This window comes from Aphelocoma coerulescens, chromosome 1A (genome assembly GCF_041296385.1).
Source record: "Aphelocoma coerulescens isolate FSJ_1873_10779 chromosome 1A, UR_Acoe_1.0, whole genome shotgun sequence".
NCBI classification, from domain to species: Eukaryota; Metazoa; Chordata; class Aves; order Passeriformes; family Corvidae; genus Aphelocoma; species Aphelocoma coerulescens.
Window position 1 is genome coordinate 32,009,541 of NC_091014.1, and position 22,565 is coordinate 32,032,105.

The following is a 22,565-nucleotide window of genomic DNA, read 5'->3' on the forward strand; positions in this document are numbered from 1 at the left end:
GAAACAACTTTTGAGTGTTCACAGCCTTCTGAATTCACAGGTATGCACTCAACAGATTCCTAAGTCAGAAAATGAAAACTCCTATTTACATGAGCTTGCGTTTGTGAAAGCATGATAAACCCAAGCCGCACCTTCCCACTCGTTCCCTCTGCTAAGGAGTCAGCAAGACCGCTCTGGCTGATTTTCCCTGCTGTGCGCAGAGAGCATATGTAGTGAGTTCTCCACAACACAGACCAATTCATGATCTGACTGTTAATTAAGCATGAATGTAACATGGAATGCAACCCTTTTTTTCCCCGTCTTGAACACCTGTATAGCATGATACACTTGAGATTGTCAGTAATGGTGTTACCCTTGCATAACTGAACGATACAGGATGTTGCTGAATGCTGACGTATGCAGAGACAAGATGAGGCACAGCAACTGAGCAAGTAATTCAAATCTGTGGTGTACAATGGTAACACAAAACTTTAAGACATGCATTAAAAATTGTGAACAGGAAAACATCTTGCCATTTATTGTAACATAAGTAGTAAACATAAGAATCTGTTTTTACACAGGTAGCAGTTAGGGCTTGCTACAGGGATATTTCAAACAGTGGTGAATAAAAATGAACCTTTTACAAACCCAACAATTCAACATGTTTCCTCCAAAACAATATTAAGTGTGTGGCTATGAAAACAGAGTGATACATAAAAAAAAATCAAAAATCATATACCACATATTTATGACTAGAGGAAAACAAAAAATTATGTACATAAATACATACATTTTTATATATAACAAATTACAGTTTCCTGCACTGAACATTTATCAAATACACAAATACTGAACAATACTGGATAGGGTGCTTTGCCACACCTTGTGGTCTCCTTAAATTCCTGTGAGAGTGGAAGACAAGTTTTTATGGAGGATACAACTTGTTCAGTGATGCAAGCTCACACAGTAACTAAGAATTGAACAACAACAAAAAACCCTACAGCAGAAATGACTGGTATTTCCAGCACAGGCATCTTTAACAACAAAATGAGAATACTCTGCTGTTCTTCAAGCATGTGCCCCAACACAGAATCTCTGTCAGAAAGCTTTATTCTGTATGACAGCTGTCACCTGCTAAGAGCAACAAATTTGGGCAACAAATCCAACGCTCAGCTTTGTCCACTGGCTTGTCAAAGCCATCATCTTTCAGATAGGCAGGTCAGTCAAAATGATGGGAGATTTTGAAAGGGGTGATGCCAGGTGAAATGAAAAGTATGGTGAATGCTTTCTATTTTCAAAACCAAAATAACTTTGGACATAGTCCTCAAAAATAGCTTGGTGTCACCCCTTTCAAAATCTCCCATGATGATAGTAAACAGAGTTCCTAGAGCCTTGGAAAGGCAATGGCCAGAAAACCCCAGTGCCTTGTTTTTGATCTGATGATCATGGGAATGGCTGCCCAGGTCCAAGAGAAACTCTTCCCTGCCTGATAGACTGACCTGCCTATCTGAAAGATGACAGCTTTTACAAGCCAGTTGACAAAGCTGAGTGTTAGACTTGCTGCCCAAACTCATTCAGATATTCTTCGGAGCACACAATACAAATACTCATGTTATAAAAAGCACTTGGTTGTCTTCACGGGTCAATGACGTCTTGAGCTCGGGGGATTGTAAATCCAGTCCATTACAATAAGAGTCATACTCACAATCATGAAGATTATGCCAACTATGAGGAAAATTAGAACCTGCAATTGGAAAATGAAATTCTATTAATAAAGCAAATGACTGGGCAATCTGTAGCTCACAGACTGTCCCACTGGATCTGCACTAATGTAATACCCAGGACCTAAGTTTGGGTTATTTGCTGTGACTAAAGCCCAAGTAATGTTATACAGGGCTACATCAATCAAAGTTAGTCCTGTGTGAATTTCAGTCCAAGAGAGATGGACTTTACACAGCTAGATCTGAAAACTACCCACTCTGGTACTATAAACAATAATAAAAAATATAACAGAGAAACAACTTTTTTTTTCATCTTTAAAAATTGACGATTTTTTAAATGATCATAGTCTCTGACATTAAGAACAACTTCAGAGTTAACCTGTTTAATCCTTATTAGACAAACAGGTAAACCCCTATCTCTTATCTGACAGTATCTCTGTATATATTCAAATGATTCAGATGTTTGTAGTCACCCTTTGCTTAAGTGGAGCTTTAGTTTACCATAATCTGTCCACACTTAACAAATATTTCATCTTGTAAAATAAAAATGAATATTCTATGTAATCTCAGTGCAGGGTGTGAAATTCTAGATGTGCCTAACACAAAGCAACACGAAAAGTGAGCAAAGACACATGAAAAAATAATCACAGTGTTTCTATAATAACTGCTACAAAAGACATTGTAGAAATCATTTCATTATAATAAACTTCTCTTATAATGGAAGTATGTATGAGTTGAACTTACATGTCTTTTGTTAACATACATATAGATGTGCTCATCTGTTTATATTATGTGCCCACATATGTATTTCATTAGTAACTTTTCTGATGACATTTTCAAAGAACATTTCCTCAGTGACAGTTAAATGTGCAGACAGTTACTGATGTTCAGGATGAAAGGTATTGAAGTGGCAGTCCAGTATGACATTTAGACACATAAATGTGCATAAATAATAGACCTTCATATGTATATCCTGTAGGTGTATGGATCTGTCTCAGAGGAGAGCTTGCTATTACTTATTTATCTCTGCAGTACAACTTCCTTCTTAACCTTGACCTCAAATCTTCCTCTTAATCCACAGCTGGTCTTCTAGGATGAACCAACTTCTTACAGACTGTCTTGATGCTATTTATGCAAATGCAAGTGTTAACTACAGCATTAATCAGATTAAGTAAGTCCCCTTTCCTAGTGGTTTAAGACACACTTTATCCTGAACATGTAGGTGAGTGTCAGGAGCAGTAGGACACTAAAGGCTTTGTCTTGTGAAGCCTCAGCTGAATCCCACTGCCCAACCTGTATTTTGAGTGAGACACTACCATTTATGAGCAAGTGCCAGATTTTGCAATTCAAAGGCCTGAGTATTAATGGTGAGTGGAAAGCACACACCCTCCCACCCTTCCTTTTGTAAGTGCCCCCAGTTGTCTTACCCCAATCTTCTGGGGAGACCTCAGGGGTTCCTTCTCAACAATTTGCAGGTAGAAGGCAGCAGGGAGGATGAAAATCAACATTGTAGCAGAAGAGGCTCCTGGAAGGGAAAGCAGAGCTGAGTGCTGCACCATTTGACAGAAAAGCAGAGTGGTACACAAGCAAAAGAGAGCCTGTGGGGAGGCAGCAGCCTTTCTGAACCCAGCTGCACAAAGGGCCCTCTGCAGACAACATTCACGGAGAGCTGTAGATGTCCAAACACTGATGTGGGTGCTTGGGGCCTGAAGAGACACTTTTTACTGGAAGCATTTTTTCAAAGTGGTGTGGCTGCCTGTGGTGGAGACGTCTACATGTCAGCTGGTGAAGCAAGGGCAACTAGACATTCCCAGGGCAGGATGACCCTGGAAAGCAGGTATTGAAAAGAGCGTGGATGATCTGTGCCTAAGAACTGCCCACTCCTCTCTCCTCAGCAGAGCCTAGCATGGTGGCCCAGGTATAAAAGGCAGGGAGGAGCAAACCAGCTGCAGAAACCCCATGGAGGTATCTTTCCTGAAGGAATCTGCATCCCTGAGCCCTCAAGCACTTTCAGAGCATGGAGGCTCTTCATGGACCTCTTTGGTCAGAGGCCAAAACTGACCAAAAGAAAGTGGCAGGGAGAGAACTGTTCATGTCAAAAGAAATGTGTCACTTTTCTCCTTTTTCTAGTGTAACAGTTTGGAAGTCAATACATTTTTTTCATGCTCTAGGTGCTTAAAAATCAAAGGTGATTTCCCTCTCCTGCACATATTAAATTCCCTTTTGGTCAAAATGGGAATTCCTTACCAGTTTTTATACTGGGATTATTGAATTCCTTGTGCCTCATGCAAAGTAACAACAAAGTTGGGTAGTCTGTAGCTTTGTCTGTCAGCTGTTTGGGAATTCTTATATCCCCTTTAACTTCAATTTGTGTTTATGTTACTGTACTGTAAGACCCAAACAGAGACTGCCCTTCAGTTCACGAATGTAAATATGTTGTAGAAAGGATAAAAGAGTCAACAAAAGTATTTATGAAACCTACCGATAAATCCAAATATGTCTTTAATAGTTGGGACAAAAATTACAAGCAGATTATTAAAAGCCAAAATTACTGCTGCAATCAGGAAATGTCTTATCCAGCTAAATGGCCTTTTGGGAAACAGCAATGCACTGACAGATGAACGGATCTGCAAGATGAAAAACAGCAGGGAAAGTAAAACAACAATTAGTTTATCTTTCCTTTCACTCACAAAAATTATCTATGTTAGTTACTTCTGCTGTGAGAAATTCTGACTGAAAAAAATGTGTTTTCAGTCTTTGATTCCCATAATGTAATCTCACTCTGTTGTAGGTTTTTGAGAACTGGGTTCACAGTTTAATGCAGAAACTCAAATATTTGCAGTGTAAAAGAAAGTCAAATAAATAGGGTGTAAAATCAGGGACATGAAATCTGTTCAACTGAAAGATGCTAATATCAGCAAAAAAAATCCTCAAAGAACTCCCCACTATAAGTACTAATCAGGCAAAAAAAATGCATGTGTCAAATATGAACTGCTGTATTCCTGAACCTGATCCCTCTGAAAATCCCACAAGAATTCTGTCACTTACTTTTCTGAAGGATAAAGCTGTTGTTTTGCTTAATAATTAAATATATACATATACATATCAGAAAAGAAAAGCATATTTTTCAATGCCATTTGGAAATTATAATCCCAAAAGCTATTGCAGAGATCTTTTTTTGCTTCACTGACTTTCTCACACATCATGGAATTTTTTTTGCTTTTACAACATGAAAGATGCTAAGTAGAAAAAAGGTCAGAAGCAAATCCATTTGGTGGTTGGAGACAGTGTTATTCTCAAGTACCATTGAACAAAAATATTTCTACACTGAATAAAGCTCTAAACACACTTCTGTTTGGTTGTTTTAAAGTAACATATAACTGCTTCTGCGTGCGTTTGGCAATTGAATAAATATATGGGATTCTCTCAGTGTAGTACATCACTTGAAAACACAGCATGAGTTTTGTATTTCATGTTTTTCAGGTTGATGTGAACCAATAGTAGGAAGACGGAGGCAGACTGAAAATATTTTGTCCAGTTTTTGAGTTGATGTAAAACAGCTTTATTACAGAAAAAAACTTCTGCCTGCATTCCTGTGAACTTACTGTCAGCATATTGTGCATTATTCCTTCTGTGATACAGTCCTTAAAAAGAAGCTATCAAACTGAAGTTTTACAGTGACTAATGGTAAATAGATCTATACCTCATTTATTTTTCTGGCAATGCAATAAATTTTTTTAAAAAATAAAAGAAAAACTGACTACTTTAAGAAAATACAAATGGAGTGATTCATTAAAAAAATACTTGATACAATTATACTCCTTATTTGAAGTAATAAGATCTGTTAAGCTGGCTGTCCTGATATAATGTATAAAACTCTTTGATATTCTGGTTTGCAAGCAAATGGTATTTTCTCAGGAGTTCTTTTAATGGAGCAATCAGTGCTGTGGTATGTAAACTGCTAACTATTCAGACATAAGAATGATTATACAGAAATCTAAAAATACAAAATGCTACACCTGACAGACAGAGGCTTTTGCAATGCCCTTAGCTTGTTTTCCCATGAAGACTGATCAATTTGTTAAGACTAATTTAAACATCTAGCCACTGGTCTGAACACGATGTTTAAGGCAGACCTCTCCAAGCTAGAAGGACTGATCATCTGGGTGTTTTATACCTGAACCCTTTTTTTTATTAATAGACAACATTGAACAGGGATCACTGCTCTTAGCCATTTGTCAGCAAGCCTGGAAACAGTACATATGCAGAGTGTGTGTTGCATCCAGGACAACGGAGCAACAGGACCCCAGGGTTACTCATGGGAACACTGTGGTGTGATGCAGCTTGCTGGGAGCCCTCCAGCAGCATGATGCTGGGCTTGTTTGTACATGCTGTACAAATGACACACCAGCCTCCCAAAACCAAATGGTGAAGATGGGCTATTTTCTCCTCTGCTGCTTGGTAGCTCATGGAAGGCATGAGGGACAGTCTTATACATTCAGGAGCCTGGAGCTCTGCTCACTGGGGGAGACTGATCCCTGAGGGGGGTTGGTCCCTCTGCAAAGCAAATTGTTTAGCTGTGCCTTTCTGTCCATGCTACTGAGGTTATTGGGCTTTTCCCTGTGAAGAGCACACAGAAGCTCCAAAATTTGCTCAGACAACTGACTATGCAGCTGAGTCCTGTATGCCTCTTTCTTCTGGCATTTAGCTTCCTCACCTGTCCATAGACTCAAGCATGCAAGGTGGGAGCAAGGGCCTCTGTCCTCGTACTTTGGCAGCCTGGTCTGGGAGTCCTGCACAATGCGTGATCTGAGCCCCATGTGTCTGTCCTAAGTTTGGATGCTATAGTAGGTGCCTATGTCTGTATTAGGAAACCTTGTAAGTGATTTCAGTATATCTCCAAGTCTTCGGTACTTAGCACTGCTCTGATAAATATAGTACAGAAAGAGCAAGAGAGAGACAGAGAAGTCATTCCTGATTTATTTATAAAGACTGATTTATTTCAGTCTTTCGAATTTTGCAACCCTAACTGCCTAAGGTCCATGCTCTCATCAAACTGTGTGTGAGAAAACAGACCTCTCTAAATAAAAAGCTCAGGCTTACTTTTCTTCAGTGCTAAAATCTGTCTGTGCGGAGCACCTTCAGTCAGTGTATATGGGTTAGCCCTGATTTCAGCCGTGTTACTTACGGGAAAAAGGACAAGAGGCACAGTCAGGGTTACAGCCACCAGCACTGCCAGGCGAACCGACAGCAAGAGGGTGTCGAAGGTGTACACTTTAGTGTATGTATGAAGGAGCTCATCTTCAACTTCTCCTACGAAAAGGAAACAGAAAGGGGTTAAATCACTTAAGCAGTATCTTGCACATTTAAAAGAATCTTTACACTGCAGCCAGATACGAGGTAAGATTAACTTTAGCCCAGCTGCTGTCATTAGATACATGTTATGGGCTAGACATGAAAGGAATTTTCCCACCCTGACTGATACAAGTCCATCATTCAGAGACTATGAGGGTAATACAGCTCTGAGGTGATGCTTTCTGCTCTAGTATCTTTGAGATGACTTTGATAAAGTAATTAAGTGGATGCAGAACCTGAAGTAAAAATAATTTCTGTGATATGGAACATGAAACAACTCACTGAACTGGTAACAGCTCCTTCTGACCTCCACCCAGATGTCCCAGCTCTCAAACAGAGCCCTCTTGCCCCAGTGGTAGGCAGCAGATTGTGCTGTATCATTCACTTCTCTGCTCTATGGAGGAACTAACAAGGTAAAAAGAGGTGGCGTCTGCACAAAATGGTGCGCTAATAGAGGGACTACTCTGTTTGCCTATCAGTTAGTCTAGCTCATCCAGATTTTTTTTTACACTAGAATGATTTGCACCTGTTTTTCAGCATAGATGAAGCTGAACTAGTGGCGTCAGAGACAGATTGGATAGCACTTAATAGTGTCATGTAAAACTGTTGAACACTAGAGTATTTTTAGTACTCTTGGCCTTTGCCAAGAGTCAAGTTTACAGCAGCTTCTTGTCTGAGTTCACAAAGCCAAGGGAAACAAAACCAGTCCCCCTAGCAGGCACCCTAGTAGGTGTCTCTGAGTCTCTCACAGGTGAGGAACTTGTGGCCTGACAGCTGGTAAGTCCCACCGTTCATTCAGAAGGTTACATACTGTGTATTATAATTGAATGTTGCTTACACTTGTTTTCAGACCCCCAGAAAATACATTAGTACTTGAGCCTTTGTGATAGAACCAGCTTGTCTGCTTTAAAAAGTGAGAGAAAATTCTGCAGACAGGGTTTTGACCTACCATAGAAGGTAAGGTATCCAAAGAGGGCAGCCAGAAGATACATGATAAGCATGCCAGTGATGGAGACATTTGAGACATTCTGCATCCGCTTTCGGGAGCGACTGAAGTAGGAAATAAAGAGAATAAAAGTCCTATAAAGCCTCTACTTGTACAAGAAGTGCTCTGAAGTATCTTAGCTCTCTGACATACCGTCACTGGATAGTAAATTCATAGCAACTATATTGGTTACATAGAGCTCATATAAAACATGTTGAAGCTCCAGTTCTAGTGCTTTCTCAGTGACAACATAAAAATGTGCCACATTATTTTGTATATCGTTACTTATTAAATGTCAATCTCAAATGGTGTATTTTAGATTAAAACAAATGGAGTGACTAGAATTACAGGTCTGTTAATAATAATAGACAAGAGCTTTCAGCCATCTCTATATGAACGTACGCTTATATCTATATAGGGCTGTTCTGCAGGTTCAAGAGTCCCTTGCAGATCAAATCTTTTCTTCATACATCATTTGGTTGAAGAAAATCTTCATCTTATAGAACCTGCAAGCATTTTCCCAAGTCATAGGAGAATTTTTATTGCTTTTGAGGTTAAACCTACTGAAACAGGAGGTAATGGATCTTAGCCTCCTTGAGTTTTCCAATACATCCTCATGTAATGCAATTTTTGCTGTTCAACAAATGCCTTTTATTAGCCCTTCTCAACTATCAGCTCTGCGCTGTTTTAAGCAAGTGTATTTGATTTTGGATACTGGTTACATAAAGCAGGCTAAGTGAAGAGCCTATGTAAGACACTCAAACCAATGGCATCCCAAGAAACTTTAAGAGTAAGCAGCAACTGACCCAGACACAGAACTCATTAAGATACTATCAGAAACCAGAATGATCTGTTTCAGTGCAACCAAGTTCCCCGGTTTATTTCAGATCATTTGAAGGATTGTCCAGATTCCTCCTTTCCTAAGGAAGTATTGATTAATGCAGTGGTTCTCTGTCACCAATATCTGACTACAAGATCAAAGTAAAGCCAGTATCTGCTTACTATGGAAAGCAATAATCATTATCATGTGGGTGTTTACACACCAGCAATCAAGGGACAACATGTAGAAATTGTTCTCTATCTATCACTGGATAACTGGAAGTATTGGACAAAATTTAAGAACCTTACTCTTTCAGTTCACTGTATATTGGTAGCACCTCAGGGTGGCATACGAATGCAAATGCCAGGATGGGTATTGCATAGGCAGTCTGTAAAATAAAGCTCCCATTAGTAAGAATGGTCACGGCTGTACCTCTGACTTTTGGCAGGCAGCAGTGTAGCTGTGGTACAACTGGTGAAAGACAAATTCTACAGAATCTCCCTTACCCGTGAGTTGAACACGAAGTATTTTGGCTGGCACTTGTCACTGTTGTCGCTGTGTGCTTCGTATTCTACACCGCTTTTCGGGGAGGCATCTTTTGGCTCCTCAAGGCTCGGAAAGTGCCCGACTGTGTTGTCCATCATGAAATTCACACCAGAACCGAGTGACTCATTTGATAACATGACCTGGTACATTGGCCCTGTGCTATTGGTGGTGGTCCAGTTTTCAATACCCTGGTCCATGATGGGAAGAGGACAGGGTATTTGGGATTTCTTGAAGATTACCTACAAAAGAGTAGACAATGTTATCAGAAGAGTACCACTACAGGAGATTACACATCTGTGGTATTCCAACAAAAGTATAAACAGACACTCAGAAAGACAGGAAGCAGGAAACCAAGTGCTACGACTTCTGTTTCTCCTGCAAATATTTGCTGTTACTCTGTCTCTGCTCTATTTTTTTATTCTCAAGAGTTTTTTAAACTGATTTTTTTTATTCTGACTTCATTAAGCAATAGGTTGTTGATTTGATTCACTTGCAGGTGCTATTCTAATACCCACATTAAATTGTCAGGGTAAGAATAACAGTGTTTAAGGTTTACAGAGTCTGTATTTGCCTTGAGACAATACCCAAACAGTCACCTACCACACCAACAAAGAAAACCATACAGGTCAGCGAAAACCCACTCGTATAACCAAGATAACCTGTGCAGCAAGAAAAACAAACAGAACAGAAGAGTTCAGTTACATATAAATTCACAGTCGTAACAGGAATAAGAAATAAGCTTAAGCAGGGTATTAAGCTTACCTAAGCTTTTTAGAAGGGAGAGGGGAAGAATAATCACAACTGTTACAAGTATGACGAGGTAGTTCCCATTAAGGTACCATTCTCTAAAGAGGAAGAATAAAAATAAAAACAATCATCATTGACACTGAAGTGAAAAATTTTCCTCTCAGGTTCAGGCTGGGAAAAGGCACCTACCCAGAATTCTCCTCAAGTTTCATAAATGCTTTGATGACTTCAGGAAGTTCGTATTTAATAATAAAGAGGTAGCTTGACATTGCTGGAAAAAAACCCAAACAAAACAAACACCTTCAGAGAAAACTCTTGTTCCAAAAAAAAGGAAAAGTTTTTGCTAAAGTAGAGAAATGAGTTTTGTTTAAATAGCAGTGTGACGAAATAAACAAATCCTTTATATTGTTATAAACATGTTCTGAATGACATCTAGAATTCTGCATTAGAATACAATACAGTTACTACTAAATTTATAGCATACTTAAATCACTCTGAACTTATTTTTGTTTTTTGTTATGTTTTTTTTTCCAATGGACGCTGTCCATCCTCATTCTTTAGTAACTTGTTTCTTCCTCTAGATCTCTTCAGCTACCTTATCCTTCCTACTTTCAACTTCTTTCTTCCAGTATCCTCTCTATATATAAAGAAATCAACTAATTGTCAAGATTCCTGAAGTAAGAGTGCACTTCTACACATCTCATTTAAAATGTACTGCAGGAAGTAATGCTTTTTTCATTTGTTTTACGTTTGTCACAGGGAGGTCTCTGGAGACCTCTGGATCAATCTAGACAAGGACTAGAGGAACAGCTATTCCTCCTTAATAGGGAAGCATACTTCATTTCTGAACTCAACCAATTTGATATGCAGACTTGAGGAAGGAAAGGAATACCATCAAATAACATATTTTATGAACAAAATAAAAAAGTCTTTTGCAGTAGAGAGACGTGAACTACCTCTATTTTTGTAGCAAAATTGCTGTAACAGGACAGTAATGACCTGTTGATGGAGATTTGCAAAACATAATAAGTTCCAACAGAGAAATTACCAAAAAACCTGCACAAATTTAATTGACTAATGGCACATTTAATTTAAATTTCCATTACCTCTTCTTAAGGAGTCTATAAAAAATTATACACATCCCTGTGGTTTCAGACCTGGTGTTCTTTGGCCTCCTAAAAGGCTTCTTCTGGGATAGTAAAGGAAAAAAAGCTTTGTTGAATGAATGTACAGTCCACCACTACTGTTGATATCGGTAAGTCTCCTGTTCTGAAAGGATGGAGGTTACTTGATAGATATTTCACAGGAAGCATCTTTGTGAGTGAATACATTCAATAATTACTTTAAACACACATCTTGGGAGTAACACAACCCAACTGTTATTTCAAGGAGAGAATTCAGCTGAAAAATGAACTACTGAAGGGCCTTTTATGGAGAAGTCAGAACCCTGTTCCTTTTAGGTCAGACTAATCATCTCGAAGTTGGAGCAGATGCTTCAACTAGATGCTAAGAACAGTCTTAGCTGTACTCAATAAAGAGAAATGGCCAGTTTCTTGAGAACAGTCAGGCCACTTTAGCCATCACTGAAGCCTCTTCACTGGCCATGGAGAGATCCCAGGCAACTGTCTTTCACCAAACCCTGAAGTGTCAGGTAGCTGAAAAAAAGTGAGATGAATTCCTCATATCCTTCCTTTTTGAAATACAATGTATGCTACATCTGGTGCATCTCTGATGCCGTTTAGCCAGACAGAGAAGAGAAACAAAGCACTTGTGTTCTATAGGAAGAGCACTGGAAGCTAGAAAACTTTTGTCTCTTACCTCCAATATTCTGCATTGTGACTGAAATGAAAACACCCCACTTCCCAGGCCATCCAAATGCCTTTGCTCCCAGTTTTTCATATATTAATGATCCTGAAAAAAAAAACCAAACAAAACCAAAACCAAAATAGAAACATGGGCCACTACATTGGACATACTCGATAAATTGCATTCCAAGGTAAAATACATGCATGCAGTAGGGACTCTCTTTCAATCACAGCCTGATTATCCTACCTCCTTCTTTTGATATCTTCAGTAAAAGGTGGACCGAGTAGAGTGACAATACTGCTACGCTGAGCAGCAAAACTCTGCAAGGCAAAGCAGAAACCAGAATCCTAAGCAGGACATCAGAGACACTCAGTTGATTTGAACATACACATGCTCATTCTCATGAAGTTCAACATGTAAGTAGTCTTCAGCAAGTTTGTTCTTTGGTCTCCTAGTTCTAAATGCAGAGCTAAATGTCACCTGTAGCTTACTTGTGAGTACAGTTGCACCTTATACATTCTAAAAGCCCCTGAAGGCTTAAGTCCACTAAGTGCCAGTTCTGTGCTATTCTACACGGACAGAATCTTGTATCTTAATAAGATCCTACTAAAGTAAACAGGTTTCTATGAAAGAATCTGGTCTTTGGACTCTTACCTGCTCTCTGACTTTTCATTTTCATCTCTCTCTTAATCAGAGCTTTCAAAAAAATCCACAAAAATGAAACACAAAACCAATCGTGACTGGGATAACTTTAATGCTACCTCCTACCTGGTCACTGCTTTTGACTTTTGCTGTATCATTGTGCAGTGGAGGTTAGTTGCCTGCTGTGTAAGTAAATTAGAAATCTTGCATAATGTTAAAGCATGGCACAACACTGGAAAACCTGCTCTTGGAGCACTGCTAGCTGAGTCTTGTAGCCTTAGTCTGCTTGATGGTACCAGTGCCTGAATTCAATAATTCTGATTACTGCCATGTTCCTTCCACAAAACAGGTGCATCCTACGTGATTTCAGCTACTTGCCTCTTTGTAAACTGCTTGTGAAAAATGTAGTTTTGTATGACATTTTCAGGGCATAGCATTGTGGACAGTGTATCCTATTACCATAAGCACCTTGTCATCAGCCTGCATAAGAGCTGGTGAGGAAGGGAATGCGATGATAACATTGACAGAGATAGAAAATATGGATGCACTTTTTTCCATGGCTTAACAGGAGGCTGTGCCCACACCTTCCACTCCACTGAACATGTGGCTTGGTACAGATATAGGAGACACTGACAGCCAAGTTCTTAAGTGAGTTACAGTCTAGGAGCAAACAGAGGCCCTGGGGCCAGGCGACCACCACCAGACCATCATGATTTCTTGTAAAGTGTCCCTCTTCAAGAGAAACAGACAGTGCTACCACTTTCATGTGGGCAGGGTTGTCTCCTGCTGTGGGCTCATATGGCAAGGGGGGATCATGTCTGAGGTGACAGTGCATCCTGCTGAGATGGCATCCTCCTTGTTCAGGGGCACCCATACAGATGCTGTTCAGAAACATGGTCTCCATGCCCTGACACATGAGGTGGGGTAAACCAAAGTCCTCCTGGTCGCACTTGCTAAATCATACTGTGCAGCAGAAGTGTTGCTCTGGTGCAGGCTCCGTGCCACTGTAAACCTCCCCCGTGGGAAGGATGTAATGGGGACTTTTGGGGAGCTTCTGAGTTTTAGGAGCCCTCTATTTGCCTTCACCCTGTAGAACACCTTCCAGCATGAAAGCACTCGGGCAACATGAGAACAGTAATTACAAAAATTCAGACGATGCTGCCAGCATCATCTAAATTAGAATTCATGTCCAGTCGTTTCCATTCAGTAGATGGTATTTTTCTGTCCCACTAATGCTAACATCATGATCTGTGAAAACAGAGCAAGTTCAAGCAAGTGGATAAATGCTGTGGGGGTAACAATATCTACACACAAGTTTATACTTTTAAATAAAACTCCTTCCTCTACCAGAAGAGAGAATGTTCTCATGCAGGACATATGGAAATAGCACAGTAAAGACAGTGAGCTGTGGGTGGGCATGCCTTTGTTTTTTGCTTCAGCATTACCCCCTGCTTTAGCACTGCCCAAAGAGCTAATGTCATAGGCTTGTACCAGAATTTCAGCAACCAGTCAGAATGAACAGTTTCAAAAGAAACATATTATAAAGGTATTTTTCTCCTGTTAGCGAGGCTTAACGTATCACAGTTTTCTTTACAGTTATAATTTATGGACATACTAGTTAGCACAACTGCTCAGAGAAAGCTGGAGGAAAAAAAATCCTACATTTTTCTGACCCTGATGCAGTCTATTTTAGAACTGGCTTCCATTTTTTGCTCTGCAAATACTATATCTAAACCAGTTGAGTGCAGGTGTTATGAAGCACTTATACAGAACAGCATTTAAATCTACAATTACTTTTCAGTTAGAAATTATATGGGCAAAACAGGAAATGTTTCTTAGCAACTAGAAGCTGCATGTAACATTTTGAATGTTGTTGCTGTCATAGTTACACAGTCCCCACAAGCAAGAAGCTGTATAAAAACATGCTAGATTTCAGTTATGACAAATAATGGCTTATTTCCACACTGTAATATCACACTTTATTTCAGTCTCATGGGAGGCTAAAAATAAGGCTTCAGCTAAAATTAAAACCAGTTATCAAAAAAAGAAAACCAAGATTAATTTTTGATAGCTTGTCTCATTAAAAGGAGCCACATGTTAGCCACCAATTAAAAAACTTCCCATGGCTGTATGTTACTATCAAAACTTGTTCTGTGTAGATACTGTCAGTCACAGACCAGTGCTGTCATTTGGGCACACTGGGTACAAACCCACTTGAAGCAGCAACATTAAATCTGTGAACCCCTTTGCACTCAAAGCAAGCTGCCATTTCAGATTATATTGAATATTCTTCCTCCATTTCTACATAGTGATTAGATAGTTGGAATGATGTAAATATATTTATGGGTAATTTAAGTCCCTTGTTGGATTCCCATACTGAACTGGCAAGATTGCTCTTGATATTTTAGGACCAGTAGTATACTGTTCTTTCCTTCTGTTTTTTGATTGCACAGTATCAATTCACAATTGTGTTCCTAATACAAAGGAGGTCTAAAATATTAAATAAATAGAAGGGTTTTCAGCAGTGGATGGTTCCTTGTGGTGAAGCTGAAATGTTTTCATTACAGAGGACCTTATGAGAACCTTCAGCCAACAAACCAAGCTTAACATACCTCTCTAATCATAAAAACTTCAGCTCCAGCCCCCTGCTTATAAACTATTTGCTTCTCCTTCTATGTACTTACATGAAAAGGATAATTCCTGTGTTGGCCATGGCATAGGAGAGCCCTAAGATGCCGCTGCCCATAATGGCATTGCTGAGGTTGAACGAGGACATTCCAAAGGAAGTTCTACCCCTGTGCTGTTGGGTGCAAGAACAGAAAATGGCAGTTCACTTGCATTTTACTAAGAATGACTGGCTAGTTATCCTCATTGCTGGTTTTCCCCTTGATCCCCAGAGGTGGAGCTTTCTCAAGGCTCCCAAGCCCAGAGGCACTAGCCATGATAAGGAATCTCTTTATCCCAAAGATAGCTGTGCTGGTAGTGTTTGCCTCTTCCCAGTCTTTCATTGTCTCAGTCAGGAGGAGGCCTACATTCCTGACAGGCAACTAAGGTGACACAGTTACACTGGCTGTGTTGGCTAGCCTCTATGGAAATACATGCTGTTATCAAATAGACTTCCCAATTACTGATTTTTAAATATTCAGAGTTTCTAAAAAAATTATACAACAGATTATTGAATATTTCTCCAAGCAGGATGTGCTTTTTCCTTTGGGAAACAAAAAGTGTGTCTGGGGGAGGAAAGAAAGGAGCGTTGTGCGCCTAGGATTGGAAGCAGAAGAATTGAAGAGGACAAAACCAGGAGAGAGGGGAGGGTATCTGAGTGAGTTACAACTGACACCAAGTGCAAAAGAAGGGAACATGGCTCTTAATTTTAACTTACAATCACAAATAATATTTTTGATTTGATATGATCATTCATTAATAAAATCTGTTATTCAACTGATAAAATAATGCCTTTTATTTCATCGAATTCACTAGAAATTGAGTAACATTAAATCCTGAGCAGGGGATGCACGTGCACATGCACCCTCCACGAACTGGTGCTGTGCTTCCACTTGCATGAGGAGTTGTCTAGGGAGTTGGACGTGTGCTGACCATGTAATGTTCAGCATCATAAAGCTGAAACAATAATGTCCTTTCTTTAAAGCAATGCAGCTGGAGGTCGGTTCATTTACACAGATGGTGGAAACTAGAATTACAAGCGTGCATGCACTAAGGCACAGATCTACCTGGCCATAGGAACAAACAAAGTCCTTCTGAGCCAAACGTCCTGTCAGGAAAATGGATGCTAACCCACCCTGTCTGCACATCTCAGCTGAGATTACATGGAGATGTTACTGAAGTTCAAGTGTAATCTGAGGAATTTTTCTGATTACTTGTGAAGGAAAGACTTGGTTTTACTTGTATTTACGACAACAGAAAGGGTTTGCTGCACTAACTGTTAGAAAATGTGTTAATTCTTTGAAAGCCAAAATTATGCTAGCTGAGCTCCAAAGTAATTTTGCTTACTGAATCTTTCAGAAAAAATGCAGGTCAATAAGATATACTTTGTAATCATTCATTCATTCATTAAAACTGAATAAAACTTACATATTCTTCATTATAGTCTTCCAATTTCTTTTTATCCAGATATCCATTTGTAAGGAACTTTTGACTTTCTGCATCATCACTAGCAAGGGGACTGAACACAAAGAAAAGTAAGAAAATATTAGAGCTTATGACAGACATTTTATTTGAGTAGTGCCTTTTGGCATCAGTGGAAACTCTCTTTTGGCATGTTTAGTAGATCTTTGCTTTGATTTGGAATTAAGTTTTAGACCCAGTAATCTTCAAGTTACATTTGACTGCAGATGTTGGAAAACAGAATTATGTACTGCCAGCAACACACTAAAGCTGAGCACATGCTTCACATCTGGGGAACAAAGGGCCTTGCAACTGCCACACTGAGGTGCTGAAGGGTGCAGTGAGCTGAGAGCTAGAGACTGATGGCTCGTTTTGAGATGACTTTTTCCCACCATGCAGGTGCTAGTGCTATGGTGGGTTCTGCTAGAATGCCTGAGGGTGGGCTCTCCCTGCTGCCCTCCATACCTTGCCCTGGAAAGCGTTCTCCCTCAGTGTGCTCAGGTTGAACTGCTCTGAGAGTGTATTATTAGTTTACACATGTACTATCCGACTGGAGTAGCTGGAAATTGCCAAGGGGTTCTCTGTGTTGCAAGCCTGCAGATGTCAGTCCAGGTGGTGGCAGACAAGGGGGGACCTGGGCTGCCTTCCTGTTCTGGGCACACCGTCCTCCAGAGCACAGAGCAGGGAGGGTCAGTGCTGTGGGAAAATGTCCCAGATGCCATTAGTGAAGCTTGTTTATTGATTACTGCTCTCTAGCCTTAACAAAACAGATAAATGCTTACCTCCTAATTGCAGCCTTTTCTGAATCAGCTGGCTCTGCGTAGCTGTCTTCGAGGCTTTCCCCACTGCTGCTCTGGCCATCAGGTTCGATGTTGACTTTTTGCAGCTCCATGCGATCCATTAGACCGGTCAGCGCTTTCCAGCACACACACTCGCTTCTTCAGGGTAAACAGCGCTGCGCCGTCTGCTTGCAGGTCCTCTGTATCATGCAGGGACTGCCAGAACACTCTGTTCTGCAAACAAAACACAAAGAACTCATTAGAGTTTTCTTCAAATTAGATAAACCAGTGTGAATGCTCTTTATATGCCAGCACTTGGTCCTCCTGTCTCCTTTCAGATGGTAAAGAGTGCAGAGGGCAACAGATGCACAGCGGATGTCCAGCATCTGGAAAAAATACAAAGCCAGCAGAAAATAATTTCATGAACTGCTGCTTTTGAATTTCTAAGGGAGGGTGATGCAGAAATGCTTGCTGTTAAAAAAGGAGTATAGCTGGCTTTCCTGTTTGTTGTAAGATTAACGCTGCCACGGGTTTAAATGTTTTGTAGATTTGACCCTTTCACTGGGATCTGACAGAGGTGAGCATCTCTGTATGATCATTTTTTTGATAATTAGGAGGTGCAATTCTGATAGGCCAGTTTCTGTTTTTCAGTGGACCAATGTTTAATTCTTACTTGACCCATCACTAGAAGCTCTGTCTCACACAGGATTACTACATGGATGTAAGACCGATTATCTTTACCCCATTAGAAAAATTCCTGCCTTTTAAAAATCATAGGAATAAATGCTCAACTCTTTATTTCTTGTATGGGCCAAATGAAACTGTATAACCCAAATTTACAAAGAGAACTTCACCTCTGGGATTTCAGCAGCTGTGTGCTATAGACTCATCTGAAGATACACACGTGAATTCATTTATTACCAGATTCAAGAGGAAAACACTGTGTAAGAAATGCTGCAGTTCTGCAATACTTCTCCCTTCCCAAAGATATTCCTTGATGCATTCTCTATTTCCATTCCACAGCTGAGGGGACACCAGTGAAGGGAGCGAGCACAGATCAGAGAGAACACTGCTGGCATGCTTGGGGCCAGAGTTAAGAGTTTCCTGGTCATTTAGCTGCCGCCCTGCAATCAGGCACACTGGCCAGATTCATGACAATTTTCCTAAATATCACATGCCAAATGCAGCTCAACACTCCATAATAACATCAGAAAACACTGCAACAAATAATTTCTAAGTCTAGCTCTTTGTAACACTAAATCTACAACCATTTAATAGCCTTTCTCCTGGATTTGCATTGAGGGGTGTGTACGTCCAGCTGATGACCAGACCTTCACTATCCTTTGATACTGATCATATGCTGTTCTTAAGAACGTTTACAAGCATTTGTAGTGGCAAGATGTTGGAGTGCAGGTGTCTAAAATGCAAATATAAACTTTAAATACCAACCCTGGAGATTAAAACTGACTCCAGGCCAGAAATTAATGTCAAATTCATTGCTTCTTACTAAAAGCATTCACCCAGACCAGACAACTGAAAAGGAGAAGCAATATCACAGAGCATTAGGAAATTTCCTACCAGAGAGAATGGCTGGGTTTAATTCTTTCTGTTGCCTCACAGAGTGTTTGTGTGTGTGAGGGGATGAGTGACTCAGGCATCAGGGCAGAGCTGCTGGCACTCACATTCCAGTGCCTGGGGGATTCTGCCCGCTCAGGATATGAATAACTCCATGAGATAAAAAGCCAGTAACACTCCCTCCTCACCCCTCCACCCCTGACAGAGCCCTAACAACTGTGGTTTCATTCACAGAACTGTCTTCAAACGCAGACTCTGCCCTGTCTGAGAAAAAGGAGTTTTTCCAATTCTTGATGCTTATTTTCAATCTGTGGTGTAAAAGTCAGGCAAACAAATCTAACTGTGCTTATCCCTGTTCTGGTAAAGAGTAAAATCTCCCCTGTGTGTACTGCCTAACTCTTGTTGGAGAAATTTCTTTTCCAGAAGTGGCAGTCCAAAAAACACAGATCTTCAAAGAGATGGGAAATGGAGGAAAAGTAAGCAAAAAAGTTGCCAGGAGTTAAGCTGCACAAAGGTTAGGGCTGAAGATGAAAGCTTGTGCAGCACAGCAAACAATTTGGAAAAACTGTCTGAAAATACATGTTACAGCCTAAGAATCATCTGGATGTTGCCCTGTCAAACATTTACACAAGTCATCTGATTTATGGGCGTCATTTCAAGAGGCTGTGGAATTACCGAATAGAGAAGTGATTTTCTATTCTATTTTATTGTTTTTAATCTGTGAATTCCTAAAAGTCTTCTCGTGAAAGTACAAAGCCTCAGGTGGCAAAATTAAGTCTGCTGAGAATCTGCTTTCTTGCAGTTGTAACTTTTTAGGGAGAGGCTGGTAGAGCTCAAGAGGTTTGCAAACCATGAGCTGAAAGCCATTGGCATAGAAGTGGGGAGAATGAGACCCATAAAACAGGCCTGCTATTAGATTTGAATGCTGCAAACACTGATAACTGATTATGACCAATGGTGCCTTTGAACTTCAGTAGAACTTGACAGAGCTGGTCCTTAGCTGGTGGCAAACCGTACCTTCAGGTTCCTAGCACTGCAGATACTGGGGGGTTTGGGAAGATATACAGGCACTAGTAGCATGTTCTCCCCATGAGTAACACAGAAGAGGCAGAGCTGTCACTTCTTCACCTGAGGGGGACATGGGGTGACTCTGTGCCTCTGGAGTTGTTACTCAGCCTGCAAGATATTTAGATAAAGGGAAATGCACTGGCATCTGGTGCTCAGTTGCACCCCTTCAGGGGTTTGTGCTGGCTGGATTGCTGCTCCCAGGGGAAAACAAGGAACCAAGGCAGGGATGGCATGAAAGCACAGCCACCAATGTTGGGCAGGCCTGGGTCCTGCCAGAAGCGTAGCCTTTTAATACTGGAGGAGAAACACCAAAGTTTATCAGCTTTAGCTTCTCTGGGATATAATGCTTTCTGCTTCAGTTATGATTTTGGTGCCTAAACATACAAGAAAAATCTCTTAGATTTCCAGTGTTCCTCAAACTTGGCTTCAATACAGTGATGTTTCTACTGCCTCTTGTAGCATTTGGCTGAACAGAAAAGATTTTTCTTAAAGTATGGTATTAAACTGGAAATATTGCAAAAGAAATTCACCTATTATTAGACGGCAGTTATTTATCTCTACACACCTAATTTTCCTCTTCAAGTATAGGGTACTGTTCTACATCATTTATTAAGTAATGGTTTTCAGCAATGATTCGGAAAATGATGAAATTTTTGGCATCTGATTTCACAATGCTATTGATTTCTGTCCAGTCTGCAGTTAGAACATTAGGCAAATGGACAACCACTGGGCAAATAATGCCAGGTCATAGATATGACTAACACTTTCCTGATTTTTGCAGTATCAACATTTGTAATCTCTGCCATGGTATCCGATTTAGCAGATTTTGCCAGATTCTTTGTCTTCATAACAGTGACTTTATAACATTATTGTCTCTGTGGCTATTTCAAAATGAAGTGTTGCAGTTGTGAAATAAACAATTAAAATGCAAATCCCACTTTCACAAATTTGTTTGTTTAAAGAAATATTAGCCAAGTAACTCAAGAGCCTGGAAAAAAATTCTCAGAAGATAGCTGAGGGCTGCAAAGGAAAGCAATCATTCATTTCTTAATTGACTAGACAATTTTGAATACTTTTGCTCCTCTATGGTTGCTTAGGTTTTGATTTTCTGTACAAAAGAGAAGACTAAACTTCATTCCTGAAGAAATACCAAAGATATCTTCCAGTGCAATGTCACTAAATCTTAAGGAGCCCATCCTTCATATTGCACTTATATTTAAAGATCAGTTAAATTTATAGTTTCCAATTTCTGAAGATGTGGCTGGTGTCTAAACTACATTGATCAAATTTTATAAACAAAGAAAGTTTACCTCTGAGTTGAGCAGGTTCCTTTCCTCACTGCAGGTGATATCTCTTAGGAATTGCACCTGTAAGAAAAAGTTTACTCATATGCAACCTAGAGCAGTTGAACAGTGATTTAAAGACAAATGGGAGTGTATGGGATAAACCAATCAACAGCTGTTACACCCAACAACTCCCTTTGACAAACTTGCGTCAGCTCTTTAAAAAAAAGGGGAAAAAAAAGAAGAAAGGTAAATCAGTTTATTGGAGCACACTGAGGGCAAACATCTCAGTTACCGGAGCTATTTGCTCTCTGAGCTTAGCCCTATTACAAAATGCTTATCCTCAGAATGCTTCACCCAGGCTTGATCACACTCTCATTTGACAGTCTGGATTTCTGAATAATGTGCATGCCTTAAACTTGCAGTAGCACAATAGTAAAGAGCCTGGAAAGTAAGTTCTGGGAGAAATACCTATTTGGTCCCACACTGCTCTTAACTCTGTGACTACAGAGCTCCATCTTGCACTGCCTATCCAGGCTTGGTCTGAAGTGTGTGCTTTCAAATGGGCTGTTTGACCTGTGCCTTAGTTTCCCAATTGAAATATTTAATGTAATTGGAACTGAGGAGGCATACGTTCAGTGACAAATGTTATTCATATAACGGCAGCATAGGCCTGTGGAGAAGTATTTCATTACCTGTGATGTGTCTGTACTACTGCACAATTTACTGTACAATTTTATCCAATTACATAATGACCATAATTAAAATCCACAACTAACCCTCCAGCCCTCCCGCCCATGTAGGCTTTGTGATTAAAGCCCTCTGACTGGCCTGACTGTGAAGGCAGGAGAACAAGCGAGGGGATGTAATTTTTAATTCTTAGAATTTCCTGTGGAGCACTCAGACTGCTTTAGCTCAGGCTGGGTGACAACCTGTGGGAACCCAACCCTGCTCCATTGTGACCAGGCCTTCTGCTTGCTTGCTGCCAGCACTGGCTGTGGTGTGCTGGTTTCTGAGTTCCCCCCCTTCCAAAAAAGTCTGAGTTCCAATATAGACTCAGACAAATAGTTTAACAAAAATAAGCTCTGTCTCCCTCAGTTCTGCATTCCCATGAAAAGGCAACTGATTGTAAAG

At 40.2% G+C, this 22,565-nt stretch overlaps 1 protein-coding gene across 1 annotated transcript; it reads right to left on the reverse strand.

The window, feature by feature from the left end:
- Positions 1 to 482: 482 nt before the first annotated feature.
- Positions 483 to 21,561, reverse strand: SLC38A4 (solute carrier family 38 member 4). The gene is made up of 16 exons (XM_068998053.1): positions 21,459 to 21,561; positions 17,509 to 17,739; positions 16,694 to 16,784; positions 15,286 to 15,401; positions 12,206 to 12,279; positions 11,972 to 12,064; positions 10,343 to 10,424; positions 10,169 to 10,251; positions 10,007 to 10,065; positions 9,367 to 9,645; positions 9,169 to 9,248; positions 8,005 to 8,105; positions 6,889 to 7,013; positions 4,183 to 4,327; positions 3,128 to 3,225; positions 483 to 1,723 (listed from the first exon to the last, which is right to left on the reverse strand). Exons 2-16 carry the CDS (start codon positions 17,625 to 17,627, stop codon positions 1,622 to 1,624), a joined length of 1,647 nt encoding a protein of 548 aa, XP_068854154.1. The 5' UTR covers positions 17,628 to 17,739; positions 21,459 to 21,561; the 3' UTR covers positions 483 to 1,621.
- Positions 21,562 to 22,565: the final 1,004 nt, after the last annotated feature.